Genomic DNA, 27,522 nt, shown 5'->3' with positions numbered 1-27,522 from the left:
AATTAACATTATGATATTAATCTATATATAATAATAAATTTTCAGAATATTCGTAAAATTTAAATTTTTAAATTCGATTTATATTTTATGATTTCAACGATTAAATATTTTCTGAAAAAATTTTGAAAATTGACATTTTATTTTTCTGTAGATTCAGAAATATTAAAATTATAGTTTTTACAAGTGTCATTGGTTAACAGATCATTTGTTCTTACTATAAGTATTATAAATTATATATAATTATAAATTACATAACATTAGTTTTTTTAAATACTTCAATACAAACAACAGTTGGTATTTCCAATTACCAACTGTAGATATTCAAAATATGCTGTATTTTCTTTACATACGAAATATGTAAATGTAAATACGAAAATGTAAAAATAAAGTAGATAAGAAGTTGTTAATTATACATGAACGAAATGATGTTACAATCAATTTCTGATAATAGCGACTAATAATAAAATAAAAAAAATTCTACCGATGATTTTTTACGAATCATTCGATTCTTGTGTTTCAGCTTTGTTTCTGGGAGAACTCGAAAAAGTAATGAACCGGACGCGATAATTGATATCACGCTCCCGCTTTCTGTTCTTTATCATACCACGTGGGTGGAATCGCTTTCCATTCATTCGATTTTCTCTAGCAGCGGATATTGTGCAAAATGAATGTATAATGTATGGATGCATGATTAATTCAATGCTTATTGGATCGATATAGCGTCCCGATAACTCGTGATTTACGTCTTTTCTTATGTGTAATTTTCTTTCTCCGGGATTCACAGTTTGTTCATATCATTTGGAACAGAGGTTACGTTTTACTATTAACTATTTAAAATTTGAATAAATTAGAAAACTTTAACTTTAGTAAAACTTTCTCATTATCGTTTGAAATAAATATATATATACTTGTCCGATATTTGAAATATATTTCGAAAATTTTTTAAAAAATATAAAGATGAAAGTCATGTATATAATCTTGCAAAATAAGTTAATATTTCTGAGTGAGTTAATTTATGAGATGATTGCATATAAATATTTAAATGATCCGGTGAACTTTTAGAGAAACATTATATGAAGTGATGACTCAATGTTTGAAGTATTATAAATGATATTATATATAAAGAAAAACAGGAAAAACTTTTAAAAAGAATGGCTCGATCTTGACCTCAAGATGATTCAGTTCACTCAAGGATTAGGCAATTTAATAATTATCAATGATGAATGAACAACAATTAAATATATAGACATGTTGAAAGAAAATTTACTCGATTTTACAATCGAAATGAGATTTAAAAATTTTATTTTATTTTTTAATAAAATGATTCCAAATATAAAGTTAAAAAATTATTATGAAATTTTTTGAAGAAAATAATATTCAATAATAATCTTTAATCTTTAATCTTTTTCAGAGTTTTGATTTAGAATTTAATAGAACATCTGAATTATTTAAAATGGAATTATTTTAATTTTAGCAAAAAAATAATAAAATAAATATATTTTTATAGAGTTAAAGTTAAATTTTAAATTATTAAATTAATCTGTAATAGCAAATTTTAAAGATAAATTCTCGCTATCAATTTGAATAGTTTTTAATATTAATTTTGAAGCATTAACTTATTAATGTTATTAATGTCTTTTTATGTCTCAATAACATAAATAAATAAATATTAAATTAAAAAATTAAAATTAAAATGTTATTAAAATATTTAGCATTAATATTTATTATATATTATACCGTTATTTATTATTTATCTCTATATCGACTGTTATTTTTTAATATGATTATATGTTTAATAATGTTCAAAATAGAAGTAACCTTATATAAAACTTATACGAAATAAATATGATTATCAAGTATAATTAAAATGGAGAATAATTTTTTTGATATTTCTTGTTTTCAAAATCTTTATAAGAAAAGAGATAAATTTATTTATTTTCATTCAGCATAGAATGTTAATATATTTGTGCATAATATATATGTGTTTTCTTTTGAAAGATCGATTTAAGAAATTAAAATAAATATAAAAATTGATATACAAAAATATCGATTGAAGTTTATTATATTATGTGCAATTTAAATTTGCATTAGATAAAGTGGAAAACAGAAAAACAAAATGAAACGATAGGGCCACAGATCATTTTATCTTATTTTAGTACTTTATATTATGCAAAACTTATATAATAATTCAAAAAAATGATACATTAGATTTAATATTTTGTTACAAGATTTAATATTTTACACATAACAGTATTTAATTTCTGATAAAAATTAAAAAAATAAATTACATCGTAATTTATAATAATGTATAAACAATATGACTTTGAGATTAAGCAAATTTTTGTATATAAAATAACCTATAGTAACAAAATATTGATAAAAATTAAAGAAACGGTTTAAAAAATTAATTGCACAAAAATAATGATTTAAAAAATTGAATTTCTTTTATTATGATAAATTGTTCAAAAGCTGAAAACTACTACATACATATTTGTACATATATATTATTATCTTATTTTCTATTTTCTTAGGAAATATAATAAATACATTTAAGTATATATATATATATATATATTTGTATTTAATAAGTATATATATAATATAATTAAAGATAATTAGTTTGTCGCATTTATGAATCATCAAAAAACATTCGAACTTCTTATTGATATGTTATCGTTTACAGTGCCGAACAAAATTGTAAGTTCACTTTTTTATAATTATTTTGTTTAATAAATAATTATAATAGATAGAAATTTGCAAATATTTATTATGTAACATATTTTTATTATTTAGAATTAGAATATTTAGAATTTTATTAATAGAATTATCTTTATAATAAAAAAAATAATATAAATATTTAAAAATAATATTTCTTTAAATTTGATGGATACGAAATATTTTCGTATATTTAATGTTTATTTTTTATGTTGTAATTCTTTTCATATAAAAACTATATAATTTAACTATAATAAAACTAGATATATTAAATAGATAATAAATGTTTGCAATTTTTTATTTTTATTAATTATATATTGATTGATTGAAAATGTGAATTATAAATTATAAAGATATAATAAATGTACAATTTTTCAATTTTTTTAATTCTTTGTTTTGTTAATAAGAATATACTATTTATATTAATTTTACACATACACATTAAATATTAAATACAAATTAAGAAAAGCTTGTTATAATTCCACGTTAATGATAAATATTAAAACATTCTTAACGAAAATAAAGTTTATAGATTCTAAAAAATTTGGGAAAATTTAAAAATATTATGAAAACTCCGATAATACTGTATATTTGATTTTAAGTAATATTAACAAATTTTATATATATGTATCTATATACATAAAATCCCGTATAATAATTCTTCAGGAACAGATTACACGATTTTTCAGTGCAACATGAATCTGATCTCCTTCGAAACAAGCAGAATATCAGAACGAGAGAATCCATCGGGACAAGGATGGAATAATCGGTATGAGAGAGATGAAGAAAGAGAAAGAGAAACGAAGATAAATTTTCTGCGAAGCATGAGAAAGAGCACACAAGAGAGAGAAAGAAAGAAAGAAAAAAAGAAAAAGACATTGAAAAGAGAATGAGGGGAGTAAAAGAGAAGAGTGAGAAAGAAAAGATGGTTGAGTGGCGGCGTAGCAGCGTAGGTATGATAAAAGGGGCCAAGAGAATAATAATAAAGAGACAAGGAGGCAAGATAATGTACGGCGCCGTGCTGGCGTCCATTCATGCTTTTTACTCGTTAGGTGGTTAAACCTTACCGACCGGCCAACCATGTCTCTCACCTTGCCTCACCTGCCTTCCTTTCTTCGTCCTTTTCTTTTTTTTCTCTTTCTCCTTATACCGCTGGCTCTCACCTGATCTAACGACCGCTGTGTCGTTAGTTATAATATTAACAATCTCTCATCGATTCAAATTATGTGTAAGTACATATATTCATACTCGTATTTGTATTAAATTGAAAAAATAGAAATAAATAATAATATTTATATAATAATTAAAAATTTATTTCACATTTATGAAAAGTAGTGAATATTAATTCTATTTTCTAATTTTAAATTGTTGTTAATAATATAATAAAATGAAGTGAAATATATAGGAAAAGTTATCTTTAGTTATTTATGAGTTTTGATAGTGATCAAAAATTGTTTTATGTAGTAATATTTAAATTATTTAATTTGAATTTGATTCATAAATTTCTTAAAGTGCCGCAAACCATTTAAAAACTATTGTTTTCATTGATTTTATAAATTTATAATAATTCTTTTTTATTTTCAATAATGTTTTTTTCTATATATAAATAATTTTAAACAAAGAAATTTAAACTAAATTTAAAATATTAAGTAATTTTATAAATAGCAGAAAATAAAAAAATAAATATATTTATTAGATATATTTATAAATATATAAAACTTCCACTTATTTTTAATATATTTAAAAGATATTTTAAAAATATTTTTAATTATTTACAAAATATATTTTTTCAATTATTTACAAAACATTTCGGTAAATATAAACTTATGTTATCTTCATTTTCAAAAACTTAAAAATTTAAAAAGTTTTTTAAATTTAAAAATTTAAAAGCTAAATTTAAAAATTAAAATTAATAAAATGGATAATTTATTTATATTGAAAGAATATAATAAATATAATATATTAATTATAATTAAATTATTTATTTCTTTATTCTTTATTGCGTATAATAGATATTGTATAATGAAAAAGAATTTTTTTGCAGTTTGTTGATTTTTTATCAAAAATGTATGTAATATTTAATTCTTTACTATAAATTTCTAATAATTTGATTTTACATTATATAAAATTGTATAATAAATGATTTATTTTACAATAGTTTTATTATAGGTGTGATATTTAAATTTTAATTATATAAATATTTCCAGTATTTTTATACAAAAATTATATCAATAAAAATTATTCAGTATAGAAGAAGTTATAAGTAAAGTGATACTTTATTGTTCATAGTCTTTTTGTCTTTTATAATGAGTTTTATAAAATTAAAATTAAAATATTTTCTAAACTAATAATTTTTCAATATAATTGTTTTCAGTTAATATTTGTTTTCAAAAGTTAATAATTGATAGAATAATTAATTTTTTATAGAAAATATCGATCTAAATTAAGAAAAAAAAATATGATTCCATTTAAAAAAATAAAAATGATTTTAAAATCTTCGAAATTTATTCAAATACAAAAAAATTTTTTAAAATTGTATTACAATAAACATAAACAATTTTTTTAATAAATTTTTTTTTTTGACAAAACTAAAAATAAGAAAAAAATATTCTAATAATGAAATAAGGTTCTATTTTTGTATTATAATAGAAATAAATAAAAATTTCTATAGTTTTTTTACGTAGTATAATAGAAATAAAATAATTTTGAAAGAAATTTTATGGAATAAGTTACGCGAGATATGAAAGAGGAGAAAAAAAAAATGAATCGTTTCAAATTCTTTTGCTGTTGTTCGATTCAACATGCAGCGAAACCAGTTGAGCTTTTCTCTCTCACCTTATTCAGTACCGTTGTATAGATATCAAGGAGATCTTGCTTCGAACCAGATAGATTTGTGCATCCTCCGCGTTCTGAATTACGAGAGATAGATGATGACTTAACTCTAGCGATTCTTTCTTAACTGGTTTCTTATGATCTGAGAAGGATTCTATCAGTCGCGTAAGGATTCATTATGTCAACTATATAGAGAATGATCATATTCATGAGAATGCAAGAGATATTTTTTTAAAAATTCATGTTTTCATGGAAAAAAGTAATATTCATTTTGTACATTTTTGTAAAACGATTCATAAATATTTTTCGGTTTGTTGTCACAATAAGTAATGGTAAATGATAATGTGAAAATTAAATATTTATAAAACAGTAAAAATTTTTTTTGGATTTAAAAATTCACATTTTGTATATTTTGTATATTTCTATAAAAAGAATATTTTTCAATACACACAGTGCGTTAAATAATAATTCTAACAAATGATAATGTGAAAACTAAATATTTATAGAACAGTAAAATTTTTTTTTGACATAAAACTTGAATAGTTAATAACTATTTATTAAAAAATAATACATTAGTGCAATATTTTGTAGTTAATTATAGTTGCTCTAAGGATATAGCAACATAGTTTTTGAAAGACGTTATTTATTTTTTTAATTTTACTTTAATTTATAATTAATTATATAGAAAATTTTGTAATTAAAATTTTCAAATAACTATTTATTTTTTATATATATGAAAATATAATAAGATAATATAATATATTATGGTTTTTCATGATAAACACTGAAAAAAGAAAAAGAATTCATTGTGATTATATATATATAAATATTAAATGTTTTATATTTATTACAATAGATTTTTACTTTATTTCACTAATTTTTTATATATATTTATATATGCATATTGAAAATTAAAATATTACATTTTTATCCAAATTTATTCCAAATCTATTAAAAATTTTTTCATACAATTATATATATATTATATTTTTAACATTTATTATGTAAAGCTATTTATAAGCTATCTAAAAACAAAAATTTTATTAATAAAAAATTATTAAATTAATATAAACAAAAATGTAAAATCAATAAAAATAATCTTAATAATCTTAATAATCTTTAAATATCTTATTGGATTTCAAAAAATTTATTAATCGAATTCAAATTTGAATATTATATAAATATTATTATATTTAAATATTATTATAAAAAGCAATAAAAAGAATTTTGCTTTTATATTTTATTTTATAAATAATTATCCAAAGCATCCTAAAATGTTAAAAAAAAAGAAACTAGCAAATAATTAATAAAATAAGTTAGAAATAAAAAAATAAGTTACAACTAAGATTTCTTTGGTTTTGAATCAGAAATTTCGGATTTTAATTTAAATCTCTATCTTATTGAAAATATCTTTCGGTTGATGAAAAAAAATTATTTATTTTCTATTTATAAACTACAATAAAAATTAAATAATTCTTATAATTATAATATAATTAAATAATTCTTATAATTATAATATAAATAAATTGAAATAAAAATAATAATATCTTAACATTTAAAAATGCAACATTTTATCTTTATTGTTTTTTTATATATATTTTTCCTATAATAAGTTTCAAAATACATTTCATTATTATAAAATTAATAATTTTAATTCGTATGTTTCAAATAAATATTTTGGTTATCTGTATAACTATCAGATATTAATATATATTTAAGTAAAATTTTCTTTACTGTTTCCAGTACTCTTAGTTTGAAATATACATAGCATTATTTCTAACTGAACGATCATTTATATTCAAAAATTCTTCATAACTATACTTACATATAATTCTAAAATAAAATAAAATTTTTAAATATCATTATTTAAATAAAATTTTTCCAATTACTATTTTCAATACTTTCAGTTTGAAAAATTTTAGTTTTTTTCACTTCTGTCAGCATTGCTTTTAAACGAATAATCTTTTATTCTTGAATTTTTATTTTTTTTTATTTTTCGATTCATAATCTTTCAACTACCTTCGATTGCCTCAAAATAAAAAAATCTCATGATCCCATTGTCGGACTATGTACTATATAACATATTCTTATACACTTTGGCAATTTTGCGGTGCAAAAAAGCAGCGATCCGACAGAGATTGGCGGATAACAACGATATCGAATCGAGCAGAAAGGTGGCTGAACGGAAACGAAAGAGAGGGAGTGGATGATCTCGGCCAAAGAAAAACGAGAATCTCGAGAAATGTATAGGAAGGAGAGAAGCACAGCACAGGCGGTGGTTCAGAGGCTGTGTCAATGTGTCAGAGAGACGGTCTCCATGCCAGGGTTGCCTTTTATGTCCACGTAATGTGGGATCTGGTGGAACTCCTGAAAGAAAGAAGTGGGGCCTGGAGCAAGTCCCTTTCTTCTGTCTTTGTTCAACCGCTTTAACCACGTCCTTTCCTTCTCGCGCTCTATTCTCCTGGGAACTCGGCACCACGAGATTTCGCCTTCGTCCACGTGGTCTTACCTGTATGTACGTATTTATGAGCATGGACCAATGTTGCTACTTTTTTCCAATTTTTTTTCTTTGCCTGCTTTTTAACGTGATTTTTGTTGAAGATCAATAGATATCGTATCAACTATTAGATTGTTTTATAATATTTGTTGAATGCAATTGACATTTTTGTGAATAGAAAAGTTTATTAATGATTTATTATTTTTATATGCAATTTGTGAAGTATCTTTAATGTTTAACGTTTTATTTAGTTGAAAAATAATTTACTGAAAAATAATTTATTATTATTTTCCAATTAATTTTTTTTTATATTATATTATAGAAATCTAGAATATCTCTAAACGATATTTTATATTTTTAATTTTTCTTTTACTTTTTTAATTAATAATAATTAATTAATAATGAATATATATAAATATTTCTATATCTGCATATTATTCGTGATAAAATATATCAAAAAAGTAAGTCGAAAAGAAAAAATAAAATTTTTTTATTCGAATTTTTATTTTCGTGAAAATCAAATTTGAAAAATTTTCAAATAAAATTAGATTACAAAATTAGATTCCAATTAAATACGAATGAAATATAAAATTATTTTGTGAAAATAACAATAATCATCATGTGAAAATAAACAACAATGTATAAAAATTTTATCGTTTAAATTTTTTATTGAAAAATTATAAATTTTCGTAAATTGTTACAAATTTTTGTTTTAGAAAAGATTAAACATATGAATTCATCAAATTTTCAAATTTAATTTTCTTGAAAATTTAATTAGATTTTTAAATGAAACAAATTTATTCTATATTTTTTGCTTATTTTTATATGTAGAATTACATAGAAAAAAAAGTCTGAATAACATATTTTATTTTCAATTATCAATTACATATATATATATAATCTGAAATATTTTATTTATTTTCAAAATTGTATTTAATGAGATAATAAAGATTTAATTTAATAAAGATTTTATGTATTCTATTTTATATAAATCTATTATATGTAAATATGTGTATATGTTTAATGAAAGTAAAAAATGAGTATACATTGGAAATAATATTTATTTAACATTTAAATGTAAATATGTAATTTTAAATATATGATTTGAAATGTCTATTTTTTGTTATTAATTTACATTTATACATAGTTTATATTTTTATATTTTTTTAATTATTTATCAAATAAATTCTTCATTTTTAAAATGTATATATATTTTTAATTATATATATACAATGAAATAATAATACAATGAAATGATGTAATTTGAAAATTTCTTAAAATTCAGATTTGCTTGTAAAAATTACTTTTTAGAATCATTTGAGTAATAATTAGTTTTGAAATATTTTATGAAGTATTTCAAAATAAATAAATAAAATAAATAAGTATATTTACAATTAAATATATTCGTTATTATAGTATTTTACAAAATAAATTATTTATTATTTGCCATTGTTATTTATTATTCGACTTCAATAAAAATAATTTATATTTTTTTAATAAAGTTACTACATTTATTGTTTAATACATATTCTGAAAATTATATCGTTATTACATATTAACAAAATTTTATTAAGAATAAAAAATTGTTCATAATTTCAATCAAAAAAAAAAGTAATGTTCAAATTTCATGAATCACTATATATTTACACATTATTTTTTTTATGTTAGATCACTGAATCATTCCAGATGAATTTATCTCTATGCTTCCTCTAAACTAGCATATTTGCTCATTTCATTTTGGCCAGTTGGTATTATCAACGCGCAAGAAGAAACTGGATCGGAACGGCAATGGAATATCAAGAAGTCTCGGAGCAATCGAGGGATGCCAGCGGTGCAAGAACACTTGAATGGAGCCACGGGCAGAACCAGTATTGCGAGATGCGGTCTCCCGTGCTGTCGTTCAGAATCCCGCAGAAGGGGCAGCCGTTTCGAGGAAGCGGTCGTCGATTGGAAATCGTACATGCTGCCCGTTGAATGGACTATATCTCTTTCCCTCCTGCACTGTGAACGCTTGTTTTGCTGTCCTTTCTCTTTCCTATCCCTCCCGCTCTTCCAGCTCTGGGCAGACGCGCGCCTCGGTGTCCTAGCGCGCGATTCATGCTGCTGCACGCACTGTTCCCTTTCTTTCCTTGAGTTTCGCGTCCCCAGTTTTTTCCTATGAGACGTGGATACGAGGAATCGAGCCGTCTCGTCTCGACCCGCTCCACGATTTTCGTTCGTTGATCGTTAATCGATCAACTCTTTTGGACCCACGCGTCGATTCGTTTTCGATCAGATTACTTTCTCTGAATTTACGATCTTTTTCATTAAAAAAAAAAAGAAAACGAAAAAGAAAAATAGTAAATGTTTTTGTATGGAATTTTTTAATATTATTTTATTAGAATTTTTTTTATTTTATGCAGAAATATAAAACTCATAAAAATAAATATTTTATTTATAGTTTGCATAAACTATAAATAAAGATATATAAAAATATTTTAATGATATAATAATAGAAGGAAAGTCCTTAATATAAAAGCCTATTGGTAAATTAAATAATCTTCGAATAAAGAATTAAATACTAAAGTAATATTTATGATTTGATTTTCGTAGAAATAAAAAAAATGATATGAAATTAAAAACGGATAGATTTCAAATTTAATTATTTATAATAGTTTAAGCAAAAATAAATAAAAACTAAAATTAAGAAATTTTCTTCTAATTTTCAAATTACTTTTTTTTTTATTTCAATTATAAATATAATTATAAATAAATATTATTTCAATTATAAATATAATATCTTTGAAATAGTTTATTTATTTATTGTAATGAAAGGTTTCATAATTTTTTGATTGTTTATAAAAATTTATAATATTGGATTATTGTATAATAATGTTGGAATAAGAATAATATTACATCTGGTCTTAATTCATATTAGTTAAATAAATACATTTTTTTTTCATTTGTCAGATATACACACATATATATATTTAAATATATTTCGAAGCATATTATTATTTTATTATTATCATTAATTTACGTTAAAATTATTATTATATTTTTGAATAGTTCTTTTTGAATTGATTTTTAAATAGTTAACTTATATATAATAATATAAATTTAAATATATATTATTAATAATAAAAATAATAATAATACTAATAAAATAATAATATTTATTATTTATTAATATAAGTTTCAAGATATTATTATAATCAATAAATATATCAGATAAATCAATCATTAAATGTTATAATCAATATATTTAAGTAAATCAAAATTTTTCTTCAACAGTTAAAATTAGTATACAAAAACTACTAAATGGAAAAATAAAAAATAAAAAAGAAAATACTTCCTAAAATATACTATATTAAATATATACTATATATACTATAAATAATTAAATATTTTTTGTTTTATTTAAATTTCTTAGAAAAATGAATATGAGAAAAATAATCAAAATTAAATCATTTAATGCATTAATTTTTGAAAAAATAACTAGGAATTTAAAACAAGTTAGAATTCTACATTATCTCTATTTTCTATATATTTTCATTAAATACAGTTTATTTGTTAAATTTATTATAAATAATATTTTTATATTTGAAATAATTTCATTTAATTTCTGAAATTAATTATTTTATTATTTTTTAAAAATAATTTGTTGATATTTATTTATTGGATTTTAACAAAAAAATGAAATTTTGAAATTTAAATTTTTTAAATTAATTAACTATTAAGTTTAAATCATGGAAAATTAGAAAAGAAAATTATTTTTGTATTTTTTTAAACGTAAGATTTTTTTTTTAAATCTTTTTTCAAGGTATTAAGATCATAATTGTGATATACAATGATATATATGATATGATATATTAATTTGTAGTATCATTTTATATTATTATGTTTAAAATTTAATAATTGATATTTAATATAATTTTTCTAATTAAATGTATGCTAATTTATAAACTGATGTTAAATAACTAATTTATTGATGTACTTTATTTTCATTAACAAATTTTATTAATATAATTTTTAATTCAGCAAGAACATAAAATATTTGAAATAATTACATGAAATTACATATAAATTACAAGAAATATCTTAATATATAAACTATAAATAGTAAAATCATCCAATCTCTCATTTTTAATATTCGATTTCAGAACTTATATATAAGTATAAAATATAATAAATTTGAGTGATTACAAAATTCATTATCAGTATTTCAATAATATATTCTTATTGTAATACAATACATTTTTTCCCATATATTATATACATGAAAAAAACATTTACACCATTCGAAATGGAAAAAATAAATATAATAATATTAATAGACGATAAAACAAAGGCTATATAAAATAAAAAATTAAAATCATATACAAAATACATAGATATTCATATAATCAGTCGTAAAAGTATTCATTTACATTAACAAATTTAATAAATTCCTCTATCAAAATTAACAAATAATTCTCTTTTGGATGAAATATCACAATGATATATGGAATAACTTTTTAATTTTTAATTTTTAACTTTTTAATGGAAAATCACTTCGAGAAGACAAAATCAATTTTTAATATCATTTTCATATTCAAGTTTTAATATTCTAATGTGCTATTATAAAAAATATTTCCAATTGAAATATATAAAATATAAAAAAAAATTTAAGCAAAAATAATAGTACATATTTAAAAGATTTTTCAAAAATTTTTAAAAAATAAATTATTTTAATATATTATTATTCTATTATATCTATTTTATATATATATATTAAAAATCAGATCTTTTAAAATAAATAAATTTCCTTAGAATATTTTTATCAACAAACTGCATCATTTAAATACTTGTATTTCTTAATATTATAAGATTATATATATAATATAATATGCAAATATAAATCATTAATTCTAACTATAATGTATATATAACTTGAATTAGAAAAGATTTCATATATCTATATATCTTACAAGGAAATTTATCTAATTTAAAGATCTTGATTTTAATGAAAGTTATATTATATAAAGAAATATATATATACATAATATAATACATTTTATATATAGGAAAATTTTTTTGTGAATAGCAAATTTCTATAAAAATGTAAATGAATTCTTCAAAATTTCAATATCTTTTCAAAATTTGAGTATTTTTTAATTTCGTCTGAGACTGTACATCGATGATGTATATCGAATAATTTTCCAATCAATATTCCAATCATGACATGGAAAATTTCATGAAAAAAATTAGAATTTCATATTGTATATTAAATTTAATTTTTGAGCGAATGAAAACATAAAATGTTTTTATTAATATTATTATTTTTTATTATAATATTGCATAAATTAATTATTTTATTTATTTGATTAAAAAGTAATAAATATGTATATACTTAAATATATATAAATAGTGAGAAATTTGTTTTCAATTATTTATTTTTTATTATTACATTAATACCATTATATGCTTACAATTATGATTTATTATATTTATAATTTCACTTCTTGTAAGAACTACAATTAAAAAATATTGTTTTTATTATTATTTACCAAAATATCCGCCTTACCTTCTTTTAATTAATTAAATAAAAAACACAACATCAATCGAAACACATTTATTTATCAAATAATAATTAGAATTATTGAAAATAATTACTTTTAAATTATTATATTAAATATACTGCACATCATCTACATATGCCTGGATCTAATTATATTGACATTTCATGGTATTAATATTAGATTAAAGAGAACAGACAAAGAGCACGTTCATACGAAGGGACAAGGGATGGAGGGAAAGATTCAATTAGGAGAATCGGCGACAAAGCAATGGCAGTTCGACTCCAAACGACCAAGTCGCGACGAAATGCCCAACTAAGAACCTTCTGTTCGTGGAAGAGGTATTGGATCGTACGATTTTGCCTCCATGAATTACCGAACGAGATTCCAGAGCAAATCCTGACGCGCGAGGAATATCTTGTTTCTTTTCCACGAGGAGGAGAGACCGATTTTGTCCTGATTCGCTAGTTGACGATCGCCTTTACACGGATTCCATCGAGGAGCCGAGGCATTCCAACCTCCATTTCGTCCCCTGTACATTTCACCATTGGGATTTGTTCCACCAGCTCCGCGGAATCAGGATATTTACGATTTACAGGCAGAGAGCAGAACTCGTGAACTCGTCTCACCGCGGTACCTCTTTTGTCGGCCTCGCATCGTTTAACTCCTTCGCATTTGTTCCAGGGAAACGGTACCCAGAAGCTTTGTTCCTTTAAAGCTTCAGTCCAACTAGATCGGAACAATACTGTTGAGATATTCGTGGCGATTATTATATTCCTAGTTTACTTTTGTAATATGATAAATTTTAATAGTATCAAATTGAGAATAATCGATTTTTTAAATAAATTTTAACTAAATAACTATAGTTATTTATTTCGATTAAATTCTAAGATATTTATTTATTTTTTTAATTTCAAAGACAATTTTTATATATGTATTTTTATATGTAAGTCTTCGATCATTTTATGAACAAATAAATGATGGAAATTGAAATTGGTTTAAAGAATAAATTGATTAATTGTTAATTGCAAAAATGATAAGATATGAAAAATGTAGAAAGATAAAAAAAAATATAGATTAATTGGTGATTTCTGAGATAATTTCAAGTAACATTTTTTTTTGCAAAAACTTTAGTTACGATTTTATTAACGATACAATTTCAATGATTTCAATAAATATATTCTTCTCTAATTTATAATGTAAATTTTTTTAAATTTTTCGTTCCACATATTGATTAAAGGCCTAATTTTATTTAATCAAAAAAGAGGATTAATTAAATACGATAAATTAATTAATTGTTATAATTATAATTGTAATAACATTGTATCTATATATACTGGACTGTGGAAGTATATATAATAAAAAGAAATAATTTTTATTAGTTATTTATCTTTGATATCATTTGTATTCCAATTGTAATTCCAACATATTATTGAAAAATTATTATTTATTGTTTAAATTATTAAAATTGGCTATATAAATTAATATTTTTTTTTAAAAATATTTTATGTTTTTACATTTTCTACATTACATTATAAATATTATATTATAAATAAATGAATCTTTTAAATTCTAATACATTCTAATATCTTGTATTTATTACCAAAATAATATTTTTTTTTACATATAAATAATTAAAATCAAAGAAAAATATTGAATCCAAAATAAACATTTGCATCTAATTAATTTAATTTTTGTGTTTTCTAAATTTTATATATCTAAGTATTATATTCTAAAATTTTATATTATTTTTATAAAAATTATTATTTTGTTATTAAGAAAATAATTTTTATGTTTTGTTTAAATTTATAAATACATTACAATTTATGTTCAATTATTTAAATAATTTTTAATTCATTATTAAAATATGGATATTTAATTACTAATATTTTATAATAATATAATTTTTTTGTTATTATATTATTTTATTACTATTAAAATAAATTGCTAATAATATATTTTTGATTCATTTATAAGTATATAAATTTCGACTATAGAATTAATTGATTAATATACAAAAGTCTAAAAAAACATTTTAAATATTTCAATTGTTATTAATTATATTTTATTTAATCATTATTATTATTTATTTAATTATATAATTCAATATATTTTATTAGATACAACAACTCTTATAACAATATTTAATAATATTTGTTCACATAATTTATTAAAAATCATAAATTGAAAAATGAATCTATTAATCCAGATGTTATATTCTATATTCTATAATATTGCAATTGATTTTCCATGTACAAAAAAACTATATATGATTTTATAAATAATGAGTTTATTATAAATAATTTTGTATATTTTTAATCATCTTTAATCGTCATAATGAATTGCAAAAATAAATTGATCACTAAGAGAAAATGTTATTTTTATTTATATATTCAGAATTTATTTAAAAAATATATACAAAATATTTACAAAAAAAATAAGATAAGATCTTGCTTAGAATATCGGAAGTTATATTTTATAAACATATCACGCAATAGAGATGACGTACATTTGAGAACATAGTAATATATTTACAGAACATTACATATTGAGTAGTTGCTCAAGCTAACTTGTATATGATGCCTATTGATATTTGCTGATAATAAAAATAATATATGTGTAATACGCATTATAAGATATATTATAATATATTATATTATAATATTAATATATATATAATTAAATTAATTTTAATTTTGTTTCTATTATAGTTAAGATTTTTGAGTAATATATCAATATTATATTCTTAGCGAAAAAACTTTTAATAAAATATAATTTTACTTTATTTTAAATAAATAATATATAGGATAACTCATTCTCAGTTAGCTCTTTTTCCTATTTTCAATTAGAGTAGTGCAATATATTTAATATATTAACATAAGAGCACAATAATTTTTAAAATTAAAATATATGCATAATAAGACAAAAAAATTAATAAAAAATTCGTAATTTAATATGTTTAATTTCTTCTAAGTATTTCTTTTTGTATAGGAAGCATTTATGTCAGTTTTTTTTTATTTTTTATTGTTAAGTAGTAAAGAGAATGAACCAATTTTTATTTGAAATAAAAATAACAAATAAAAAACTAATAATTACTTCAAACAAAATAAAAAATATATTTATTCAAAATAATAATAATAAATAATAATATTTATTTGAAGTTTACTTTTTCTTATATTTAAGCATAATCTATATATATTTTAGATTGTACGTAATGACAACATTATAAATCCTTTTATTACGATTCATGATTACTTTTTTTTCTCTTTTATTTTTATTATAATTTTTTTTATTATTATATTTATATTTTTATATTTTGTTATTATTTTTTTACAATATTTTATTGTAAACTCCCGGATAAAATGATAGCACATTCTATGTATTCTATTTCCAGTATTTTTTGTTATTAATGCAATTTATCAAAATTTTAATACATATTTATATATTAAAAATCCATTTCTTAACATAAAGTATAAAAAAAGTTAAGCACAGTTAACATTTTTTTTTATAAATTTTATATAAAGAATTAAAAAAAATATATAAAACAAAATGATAGAACACATCTAAAAAAATGAAATTTTTTGAAAATGAAAAAATTTATGATGTATTTTTGTGTGTTGTATCTGAAGTGATTTATCATTTTAAGTTTAGAAGATAAATGAATACAAAATATCAATTTTTGCTATATTATTATTTCAATTTTGATATTTACGATAATAATACGATTATATTACTATTAAAATTAATTAAACTCATTAAATTATTATAAAAATTTAATATGTTAAAAATTTTTTATAAAAAAAGCATATTTATTTTTGGTAGGTTTCACGAAGTTCTTCAAGATCTGTTACACGCTTCTTAACCACAATTCTCTTTCGAAGAAAAAGTTAATTACGATTTCATCCAAATTCTTGTAAAGCACCATCAATGATCAGTTTTTATATGGATTTTATCGAGCATTCCAATAGTTTCGTGCCGACTTCGAAGTAATTTTCACCATTGAGATTTGTTTCAAGAGCTTCGTGAATCCGAGTGTCTACGAGTTGCAGAGTACAGAAAGGTCTCGCTTCAATTTTCTGCTGGTTCGACTACTTCATCGTATTAGGTCGTTAACTAACTTCTGCGAATCGGCTGTAAATGGTGATGGTCTACACTCACAAGAGAAGTTACTCAGACGTCATTTCAAAAAATAACTGTTGAAACTTATATTATCGAATAACTGGAACGACTGCCATTCGTTCGGAAAATTTGATAATAGCTAAGAAAATGGTATCAAAACCATAAAAAATAATAAAAATGATATGTATATGATAAACATAAATTTTAGGTCATTAAGAAATACAATTTTATATATAAAGTGTTTAAATTTTTATATTTTTTATGTTGAAAAAATATTCTTTAACGAAATTTTTTAATGAATTTAAAACATAAAAAAATTATGAAAATTATAATGTATTGATTTAATATATATTGTAAAATTATAATGTATTGATAAAGAGATTTAAAAATAAAATAAAATAAAAATTTATTTAAAATAAAAAAATAAATAGATTATAAATAAAAAAAATACATTATAAATAAAATTGTATAAATAAAATTATAACAATATGTACAAACATTTAAAATTGAAATATTTAAAATAAAAACTTTTGGATTAGAATTTCTTTATGAGATAAAATGATAGCGTATTAGTTGTATTAAATCAATTTGTAAATTATTTATTATATTAATATCGTTTTGATGTAATATTTTTCATTAAAATTATACATAATTATACATATATCAATTAATTTAGATTGTAAGTTTAGATTGATTAAAAAAATTAATCGACTTCGAAATATTCAAAATTTCATTACATATGTAATTAAATTAAATTAATTAATCAAATTTTAATTGAATATTTTATTTAAATTTTATTAAATATTTATAAATATTAAAAACAATTTAATATAAAAAGAATTTCACAAAAATATCAAAAGTGTTAAATATTTAATTAAAAAAGATTTAAATTAATCCTTGTTAAAGATTAATATATTTTCCAAATCTATTTAAATTAATTAAAAGTAACATTTAATAATATAATAGTATAAGCAATAAATTCTATTAAATAAAATATTTTATTCTAAAAAATTGTATTATAACAAAAAATATTAGTTTAATATTTTTTTCTATATATGTAAATTTTTGATTAAATTTGTAATATTTTATGTAAATTACTATTTTCGGAATAAGTTCTCTTTTAAGAATGATAAATAATAATAGGACATAGTAACATTTTTTTATTTTTTTGATTTTCGTAACTTTCATTAATAAAGAAAAGTTGCTTTTTATTATGTTTAAATCTAAGAATTTATTAATAATTAATTTAAAATATAAATTATAAATAAAATTATAATTATTTTTATTAATTGATTTTATAAATATTGTTCAGTTATTTATTATAATTTAACATTTTTTATTTATAAAATTGTAAAAATAATTCTAAATGAAAATATTCAGGATAAATTAAAAAAAATTATCATTTCATATCATATTTTTTTTCTTAATTCATTAAAATTAAAATATAATATTGTTGACTAATAATTAAATCATCAGAGATATGGTTAGTTTATGAAGTATAAAATATGTTGAAGTATGTCTATTTTCAATGTTTACAGGAAATGAAAAAGAAATGATGGAATTGCTAAATGTCTTGGCAAAAGTTCAATTATATAACTGTTTTGAAGAGTGGAAAACGCAAATACAATAATGTATAAATTTTGATAATGAACATTTTATAAGATTCCAATAATATATTAGTAATGATAATAATTATATATTAATATAGTAATAATAAATTAATATATACTATTATAAAATAGTGCAATATAATACAAATAAGAATTAAATTATTTTATTTTTTTAATGAACTAATTTTGTTATTTAAATCCGATTATATTTTCTATTCTTTTATATAATTAATATTTTAATTAGATACTTTTAAATTTTATTTTTCATAAAGAATTGTTTTTGAATTTTATTAATATAGTAAAATAATAAATTATTAAATAAAAAAGAATAAATAAAATATATTGCCATTATTTAATTATTATTATTATATAGACCCAATCAGATTTATAATATATTTTTTTTTTATAATTAGAATTTAAAATTATTAGTACATAAATGACGTATATCTTTATAAAAATTAAATTAACTTAACAGATTAACTTAACAGATTTATTTAAATTTATTTATTTTGAAATAAAATAAAATTATACTTATACACATAAAAATTATATGAAATTTATTGAAATTTCTTTTAAAAAGAACAAATATATGTTGTATAAAATTAAAATTGTTATAAAATTATTGAAAAATTAAAAATTCTGAGCAACAATTAATATTAACCTGTGTATTTAACGAATATATAAAAGAATTATTTAATACAAAATATTGTTCAAAAATATTAATATAAATAATAAAATATCAGGTTTAAAAATTATTATTTTCATTGAATTGGATCTAATACAAAAGTAATAGAAGAAGATAATGAATATTTTTAAATTTCAATGAATTAAATATATATATGATTAAATAAAAAGATATTGAATTTTAAACTATTCTTAAAATTGATTAAAATATTTAGTTATATTCAATTCATTTAGTATTGAATTTATTACAATGTAATTATTTTATTTAATTTTTATGAAATTATTTTAATAATAATAATTTAAATAAAAGATAAAAAATAATTTTAAAAAAATTTTATAAATTATTTGATAAATTTGATAAATGTATAAACGTAATTCAAAAATAAATATAGGTGTTAATGATTAAATAACATATCAATATATAGAATCGAAGAATTATATAGAATTATAGAAATCGAATGAAATTGTTAATTTTTACAATTTAATTTATCGTATTTAATTTTATACGATTTAATTTTATTAAGTTAATTTTTATGGTTATTTTATTTATTTTATATATTAATTTTTATAAATAAAAGTTATTTATTAAACTTATAATTTTTAAATCATTTTATATATTTAAATTAATTTTAAATTAATTTTAAACATTGACACATTAATTTCAACATTGACACAAAAGTTCAATTTAATAATTATTTTATATTTATATGATAAATAAAAATTCTATTAAATATTTTGTGATATAATGATAAAACACACATTTTTTTCAGTATTTTTCAAGATTAATACAATATGTATATTTTTTATACACAATTATCTATATAAAATATTTCTTTCCTAATAATAATATAATATAATATAATATAATATAAAATATAATATATAATAATAATTTAAAAAAATGTGAAATAATGTAGAAATCGCAATTTATATTTTTTTTTCTACTAGATTTCACTTATTTATATAAAAAATCTATTTATCGTTTGAAGATAGAAGAATTTTTTATGTATTTTTGTATTTTTGTTATAGGCGGATATGATTGTAAAATATTATTTTTTATGTTAGAAATGAAAGATAACACAATATTAATTTTTGTTATATTTTTATTATATTTATATTTCAAAAAAAACAATTTCTTTTCAATATTTTTGTCAACTATATAGTATATTATTCAAATACTTTTATTCAAATAAATAAAATCAAATTTGACTTATTATAACGATATTTTTTTGTCAAAGTATATTATTTTGAAGTTATTTCATTTTTAATCTATTAATGACAAGAAAAAAATTTATTAAGATTAGAGTTTATTTTTTTCAAATGGAAGACAATAATCGTCAAAATTTATAAAATAATTACAAATAATAAAATTATTTTTATAAATTATTTCTATTTATTATTCGATTATTATATTTTGATTTATTATAAATTAATTATTCAAAATGTAATAATGTAATAATTGTAAATAATTGTAATGCCAAACAATCTGAGATTATGCGAAAAGCGGATCAACTATGATATTAACGAATAAATATTATTTGAGGATTTTAATAATTATTTAAAATAATTTTATCTGAAACTTTTAACTAGTAATTTTTTTAACGGATTAATGTCCAATTCTGATAGAAAATTGACAACGAAAATATATACTTATAATTCTTTAAATATTGAAATAATATCATATCATATCATAATAATTTTAACAATTAGTAATTAGTACAATGAATTTTTATTTATGTGTATAAAAAATAGAATAATATTAAAATAATATATTTTATATTCTATAACTATCTATGCAAAATTTAAAAAATTAAATTGTGCTTTTGTCAGAAAGTATACATACAGTCAGTTACAAACCTTATATATAAAGCAAAATTATTTAAACAATTTTTTTTATAGAAAAATCATTTTAAGAAATAAAATTAATTCTTAAAATCTTTCATTTTTTTTTAAATATAATGAAATATAATTTTTTTAAATATAATGAAAAATAGAGCATAATTTTAAATATAAAATATTTCGATTCTAATGCTCTATCTTTTTCTTGAAAAAAATATTCTCAGGTAGAATTGTAAAGAAAACATAAAGGAATACTTCATTTCATATTTTATCAAATTTTTCGTTGAAAGGAAAATTGCTGCATATATAACTCATTTAATAAATCATATACTTTATATACACATTTTTGATTTAAATGATTTTCCTTGTAAGATAGACATATGAATGAAAACTTTTGTGACTGAGAATATATTTCTTAGCAAATATTTTAAAACGAAATATAGAATAGAATGTTATGTTATTTAGCATTATTTAAAAAATTGAAATTGGAATAAATATAAGAGAGAAAGCAAATTTTATATAACTAATTAATTTATTTTTTAAACAATAATAGGAAAATTTCAAATAAAACAAAAAGCAGATAATTATTTATATATTATAAATATCCTAGACTTTAGTTCCAGAAATGCATAATAGTATATATAGTTTGTATATAAATAAAAATGCATAATAGTATATATAGTGTATATATATATATATATAGTTTGTATATAAATAGACTATTTATCATACAACTTCAACAATGAATTTGAATAGTTTTAACTTCAAATCTACATATGTATTCTGTAACGGGAAATCTGTTTATTATATTACTTCAACTAAACTTTTTCAAAACAGAATGTTTTTATTTAACTGGAAGTATTTTCTATTTCTAAAAAAATAGAAGTTCTCTATTTATGCAAGAATGTATGGAATAAAAGTTTCAGTAAACATACTTCATTGCATAACTATTTACTTGAGATAAAAAAACGAAAATCAAAAAATTAATATTTAATTTATATTTAATTTATAATTTATATAAATTATATTTAATTAATAATTTATATATCAAAATTTTCATTCGATCTCTATTTAATTATATGAAAATACATTGTTTACATTTTTCAAGATATTTCCTTTAATAATCTGATATTTAATTATTTGATGGCATAAATTTTATATGAATTGATTGATAGTCAGCATTTATAGAAACTCGAAGAGTTCCAACGAAATATAAAGGCAGAACATTTAGCTTACCAGGAATCGTTCCGTAAATAGAGAATATATTTTATGCAGTTCGTTAAATATATCGTCACTTGCAACGCCATGGAAATCTCTAATTGTGATTCATGTTTTACCAAAATGTATCTTGTTAGTATAATATAATTAATAGAAAATTCATATTGTTTCTCATTTCTATAAGTATTAATATAGACGAAATTTATTTCTAATAAAATAAAAATAATTATTTTATATTAAACTAATTATTATTTGATAAATATTCAATTGATGTTATATATTTTACTTGTCAATTAAAAGAATTTGAGATAAGAAAAATATTTGAGGAAGAATAGTAAATCAAAGAATTTATTATTTGAAAAAATAATTTTATTTCTTAATTTAATCTTTGTTCTTGAAATTATATTCAGAATAGGTGTTAAAGAGTGTATGTATATAACTAATAATAATAAAAATAAGTTTATAATAATGTTATTAAAAGATAGTAATGATATAAATATTTAAGAAATTAATTATTTTTATAGATAATTAAAATAGATAATAAATAATCATAGCAAATAATTTATTGATACATAATAATTAATTTATATACTATAAAATGATAAATTAATTGATATTAATTTATTTTTTATACGAAATTTTTAATAAATTAAATTTCATGACTTTAATTGTTAATGAAATATATGGTAGAAATAAAAAGCCAAAAAAAGAGCCAAAAAAAGAGCCAAAAAAAGAGCCAAAAAAATTGGTTTTAATACAAAAATTCGTTAATACAAAAATAAAATTAGTTACCTTATATTTAGTATAGTATAAAAGTATAGTATACTTAGTATAGTATAAAATATACCTAAATTTTACATAATCTTTTTCAATAATAAAATAAAATCAAACATTAATATTTTTTTTATAAAATTTGAATCATGAAAAATGAATGATATAATATAATAACACATTAAAAAAGTATAATGCATAAAAAAATAGATTAATGGGTTTTTTATTTGGAAATAAGATTTCTTACATATTACTATATGCTGAATTTAGCCGTAAAAATAACTAATTATGTTAATTATCCAATGACGTATCATATTCGAACATAACATTTGCATTTGACATTTAGGTTATATATATAATTATGATATAATAATTTATATTAGGACATTTTGTATTAATTCGGTTTTTTGAAGAAGGAAACATATACTATTCGCATAAGAATTCATGAAACTGATTGTTCTGACGTGTTTATTAGAATGCAATTCATATAAAAAATGTATTTATTATAATCTTAACTTTATATAAAATGTCACATTAATTTCTTTTTAATTTTTTTAATTTCATCAAAGTGAATTTTATTAAGAATAAAATAAAAAAATAAAATAAAATAATTTTTTTTTTCATTTTTTGAATATAATTTTGAATATAATTTTTCAAAATATAAATTTTGAATATAATGAATATAATTCAATATAATTTTGAATATAATCTAAAATAAAGCAAAAATATATAAAAAATATTTAATTTTTAACGCTTCATATAAAATATACATATAAAATATGTATATAAAATTTCATTAAAATCGGATTAAACGAATTTTCTTATAACATTTTTATTCAGTTTCTTTATATGATCGATTTCGTGAATCGTTTTAAATAATTAACAATAAGATTGCTTATAAAAAGTGTGAATATATTTCCCTACAAAGGATTAATAAAATTTCTTCATTTTGAGAGAAACTAACACTTGAAGTTGACACATGAAAAAATATACGTATGTAATAAAGTAGTGGTAATTTCTTTCTAGTTTTCTGAAAATAATTAAGAAAATTTAATGAGAATGTCACACGGCCTACGGAGGTAAATTGAGCAAGGCATCGTTAGAAACGTCCAACTTAATGGAAAGTGTATAAAGATAAGTATGTATCCCTTTCAATGACATTATGAGATTTCGTAAAAGTCGAGAATCGTTAAACAACAATCTCTCTCCTTGTGCTAGTCATATCAGCAGAAACATAATTGATGCAATCGTAATAAATGTAAATCATGGTTAAAAAGTAAGAAAACTGTAAACTGTCATCATTTGTACTCTGATCCGATGTACGAAACATTCTCAAAGGGAAAGCAATATGATACTATAAAAGAAAGTTTTGTAATTAAGATTAGTAAAAGTGGATTTTTTAAATAAATATTTTTCTTTTTTTAAATGATAAAAAATTTTATAAATAAACTTTTCTTTATATATATATATATATATATATATATATATATATATATATATATATGCATATGTAAAAGCATATATGAAAAAATAATATTTTAAATATATATTAATAAATATAATAATACAACAGATATTAGATTCATATAACAAATACTATTTTGAAACAATTATTTTTATGTAAATATAATATTATTTCATGTAAAAAATTTCAAATAATACATTCTTAATAATTTTTAATTAATTTTAATTAATATCATTACAATATAATTATTAGAATTATTTCCTATAATTTTTTATATTTTTACATTATATGTCTTTTATACTTCTACGTTTTTAATTGGATTATAAATACTATGATCTTAAAAATCTCGAATAATGATCTATATATATCATAAAATTTTTTTCATTAATTTTTTATTATTTAATTTTTTTTTCATATAACTATTTAACGGATTTCTGATATGGTCTATAATGATTTCTATGATAGAATAATTATAATTATAAATATAATTAAAATTATTTCAAATACAAAAACTTAATTATATAATTATTATATAATAATTATATAATTATATAATATTATATTATATATATAATATATATATAATAATATTATATATATACAATATATTACATATATTAATATATATTATATTATATTTATATAATAATATAATATATTTTATAATAATTAGTTATATTAAAAATAAATTTATGTTGTCATAATATTTTTATAAATCATTTATAGAAATAGATTTCTAAGCGTTTCATTAAACATATTAATACTTTTTATCATTTTTCTTAAACATTTTTTTATTATATACATTTAACAAAATTTTAAAAATACATTTTTTGAATATCAAAAATTTTCAGATTTAATCACTAAAAATAATTTAACAAATTATAATTTATATTGTAATTTTATTTACAACAATTATATTTAAAACAATTATATAGATATTGATATTCAAATCTCGTAGTTTTTGTAACTTATATATTTATGATATTATATATATATTTAGTGATATTACCTGATTTATATCATAAGATTTATTTAAATTTAATAAATTAATAATGAAAATATAATATAAAAAATTTTTTTATAATAAAGTTATTTAAAAAATTATAGAAATTATATGCACATCAAATATAAAATATAAAATTTTACTAGATGAATAAAATATATAGATGAGTAACATGTAAATAAGATAAAAGTAATAAACATTCTTTGTCTTTCTTCGAATTGTTCATTATATGACAATTGTGATAACTTGAATATTATGATTTGTAGATTCTGAGAAATGATTCCTTCATAGTTATAGGACGATTTAGTGACATAGTCCGGTTAAGAATGTCGTTAATTTCTAGAGAGAAAGAGAGATCACACGAAGGTCATCGCGCTACTGTTTCCTGACTGTATGAACGTCCAAGATCCAGAATGGTGGGTGTTGTCAAAGTGACATGGCCACGTGATCGTTATCGAACCGTTAGCTATTCATTTATTCGAGCGTAACAGTTGCCTGTTTGCAAATTGTACGTCCTTTCTAGGGAAGGAAGTGAGAGATATACAGAGAAGAATGCAATTGCGTAGGTGTAGGCTGTGCTTTGTCAGATACGTAGGCTTTTTCCATAATGACACTATTTTTCTTGGAAAAGATATTCAAATACGATGAACCTCTTCTTGGAAATGTGAGTATTTGGATGGAACAAAAAGATCAAAATTAAATATAATTATTTTTTAGTATAAAAAAATAAAAAAAAGTTATTTTTAATATTCTAAATATTATATATGCAAAAGATAAATTTCTAAATTAATTTTTAAAATGTAACAAGATAGCATTAATTTTTTGTTTAAACATTTAATTTTTTCTAATTCTTATTTTCATATAAATTATAATATTCGTTTTTAAAAAATAAAAATTGTTGTCATTTTCTTTAATCTATTTAAAATCTAATTTAAAAAAGTAAATCTAATTTAAAAATATTTTAATAAAAAATATTATTTATTGAAAATAAAAATTAAATTATTTTAAATTGTCAATAAAAATTTGTATCAATAAAAATAGTAATTCTTAAATGGAAAATATAACAAAAATTTTATTAATCAAATTAGGATTTTAGTAGTTTAAATATTATTAAACATATTTTTTCATTTTTTTGTAATCTATAAAATTCCGATATAAATTTCGGAAAAATTATTATTATTTATTATTTATTATATATTATATTTATTATTTATTATTTAATTATTTTATAT

The 27,522-nt window shown here is 18.9% G+C and overlaps 2 protein-coding genes across 4 annotated transcripts in view; one reads left to right on the top strand and one right to left on the bottom strand.

Moving 5' to 3' along the window:
• The window catches only part of LOC107996965 (uncharacterized), a 48,110-nt gene extending 37,552 nt beyond the window's left edge, over positions 1-10,558 (top strand). The window contains exons 2-3 of the mRNA XM_028666308.2: positions 7,761-8,058; positions 9,790-10,558. Coding sequence (XP_028522109.2) covers positions 7,761-8,058; positions 9,790-10,205 — 714 coding nt within the window. The 3' untranslated portion in view covers positions 10,206-10,558. The remainder of the gene's footprint in view (positions 1-7,760; positions 8,059-9,789) is intronic.
• A 3,064-nt stretch (positions 10,559-13,622) lies between these two features.
• LOC114577416 (uncharacterized) overlaps positions 13,623-27,522 on the bottom strand; it is a 285,863-nt gene continuing 271,963 nt past the window's right edge. For all 3 annotated transcript variants that reach the window (XR_009832298.1, XM_062083464.1, XM_062083465.1), the window contains one exon: positions 13,623-14,310. Coding sequence is in view for 2 of the 3 variants with exons in the window: in XM_062083464.1 (XP_061939448.1) it covers positions 14,046-14,310 (265 nt within the window). In the remaining variant the exon portion in view is untranslated. The remainder of the gene's footprint in view (positions 14,311-27,522) is intronic.

This window comes from Apis cerana, linkage group LG13, assembly GCF_029169275.1.
Source record: "Apis cerana isolate GH-2021 linkage group LG13, AcerK_1.0, whole genome shotgun sequence".
NCBI classification, from domain to species: domain Eukaryota; kingdom Metazoa; phylum Arthropoda; class Insecta; order Hymenoptera; family Apidae; genus Apis; species Apis cerana.
Note: the sequence above shows the minus strand (reverse complement) of the source record. Positions and strands in the feature narration are given on the sequence as shown.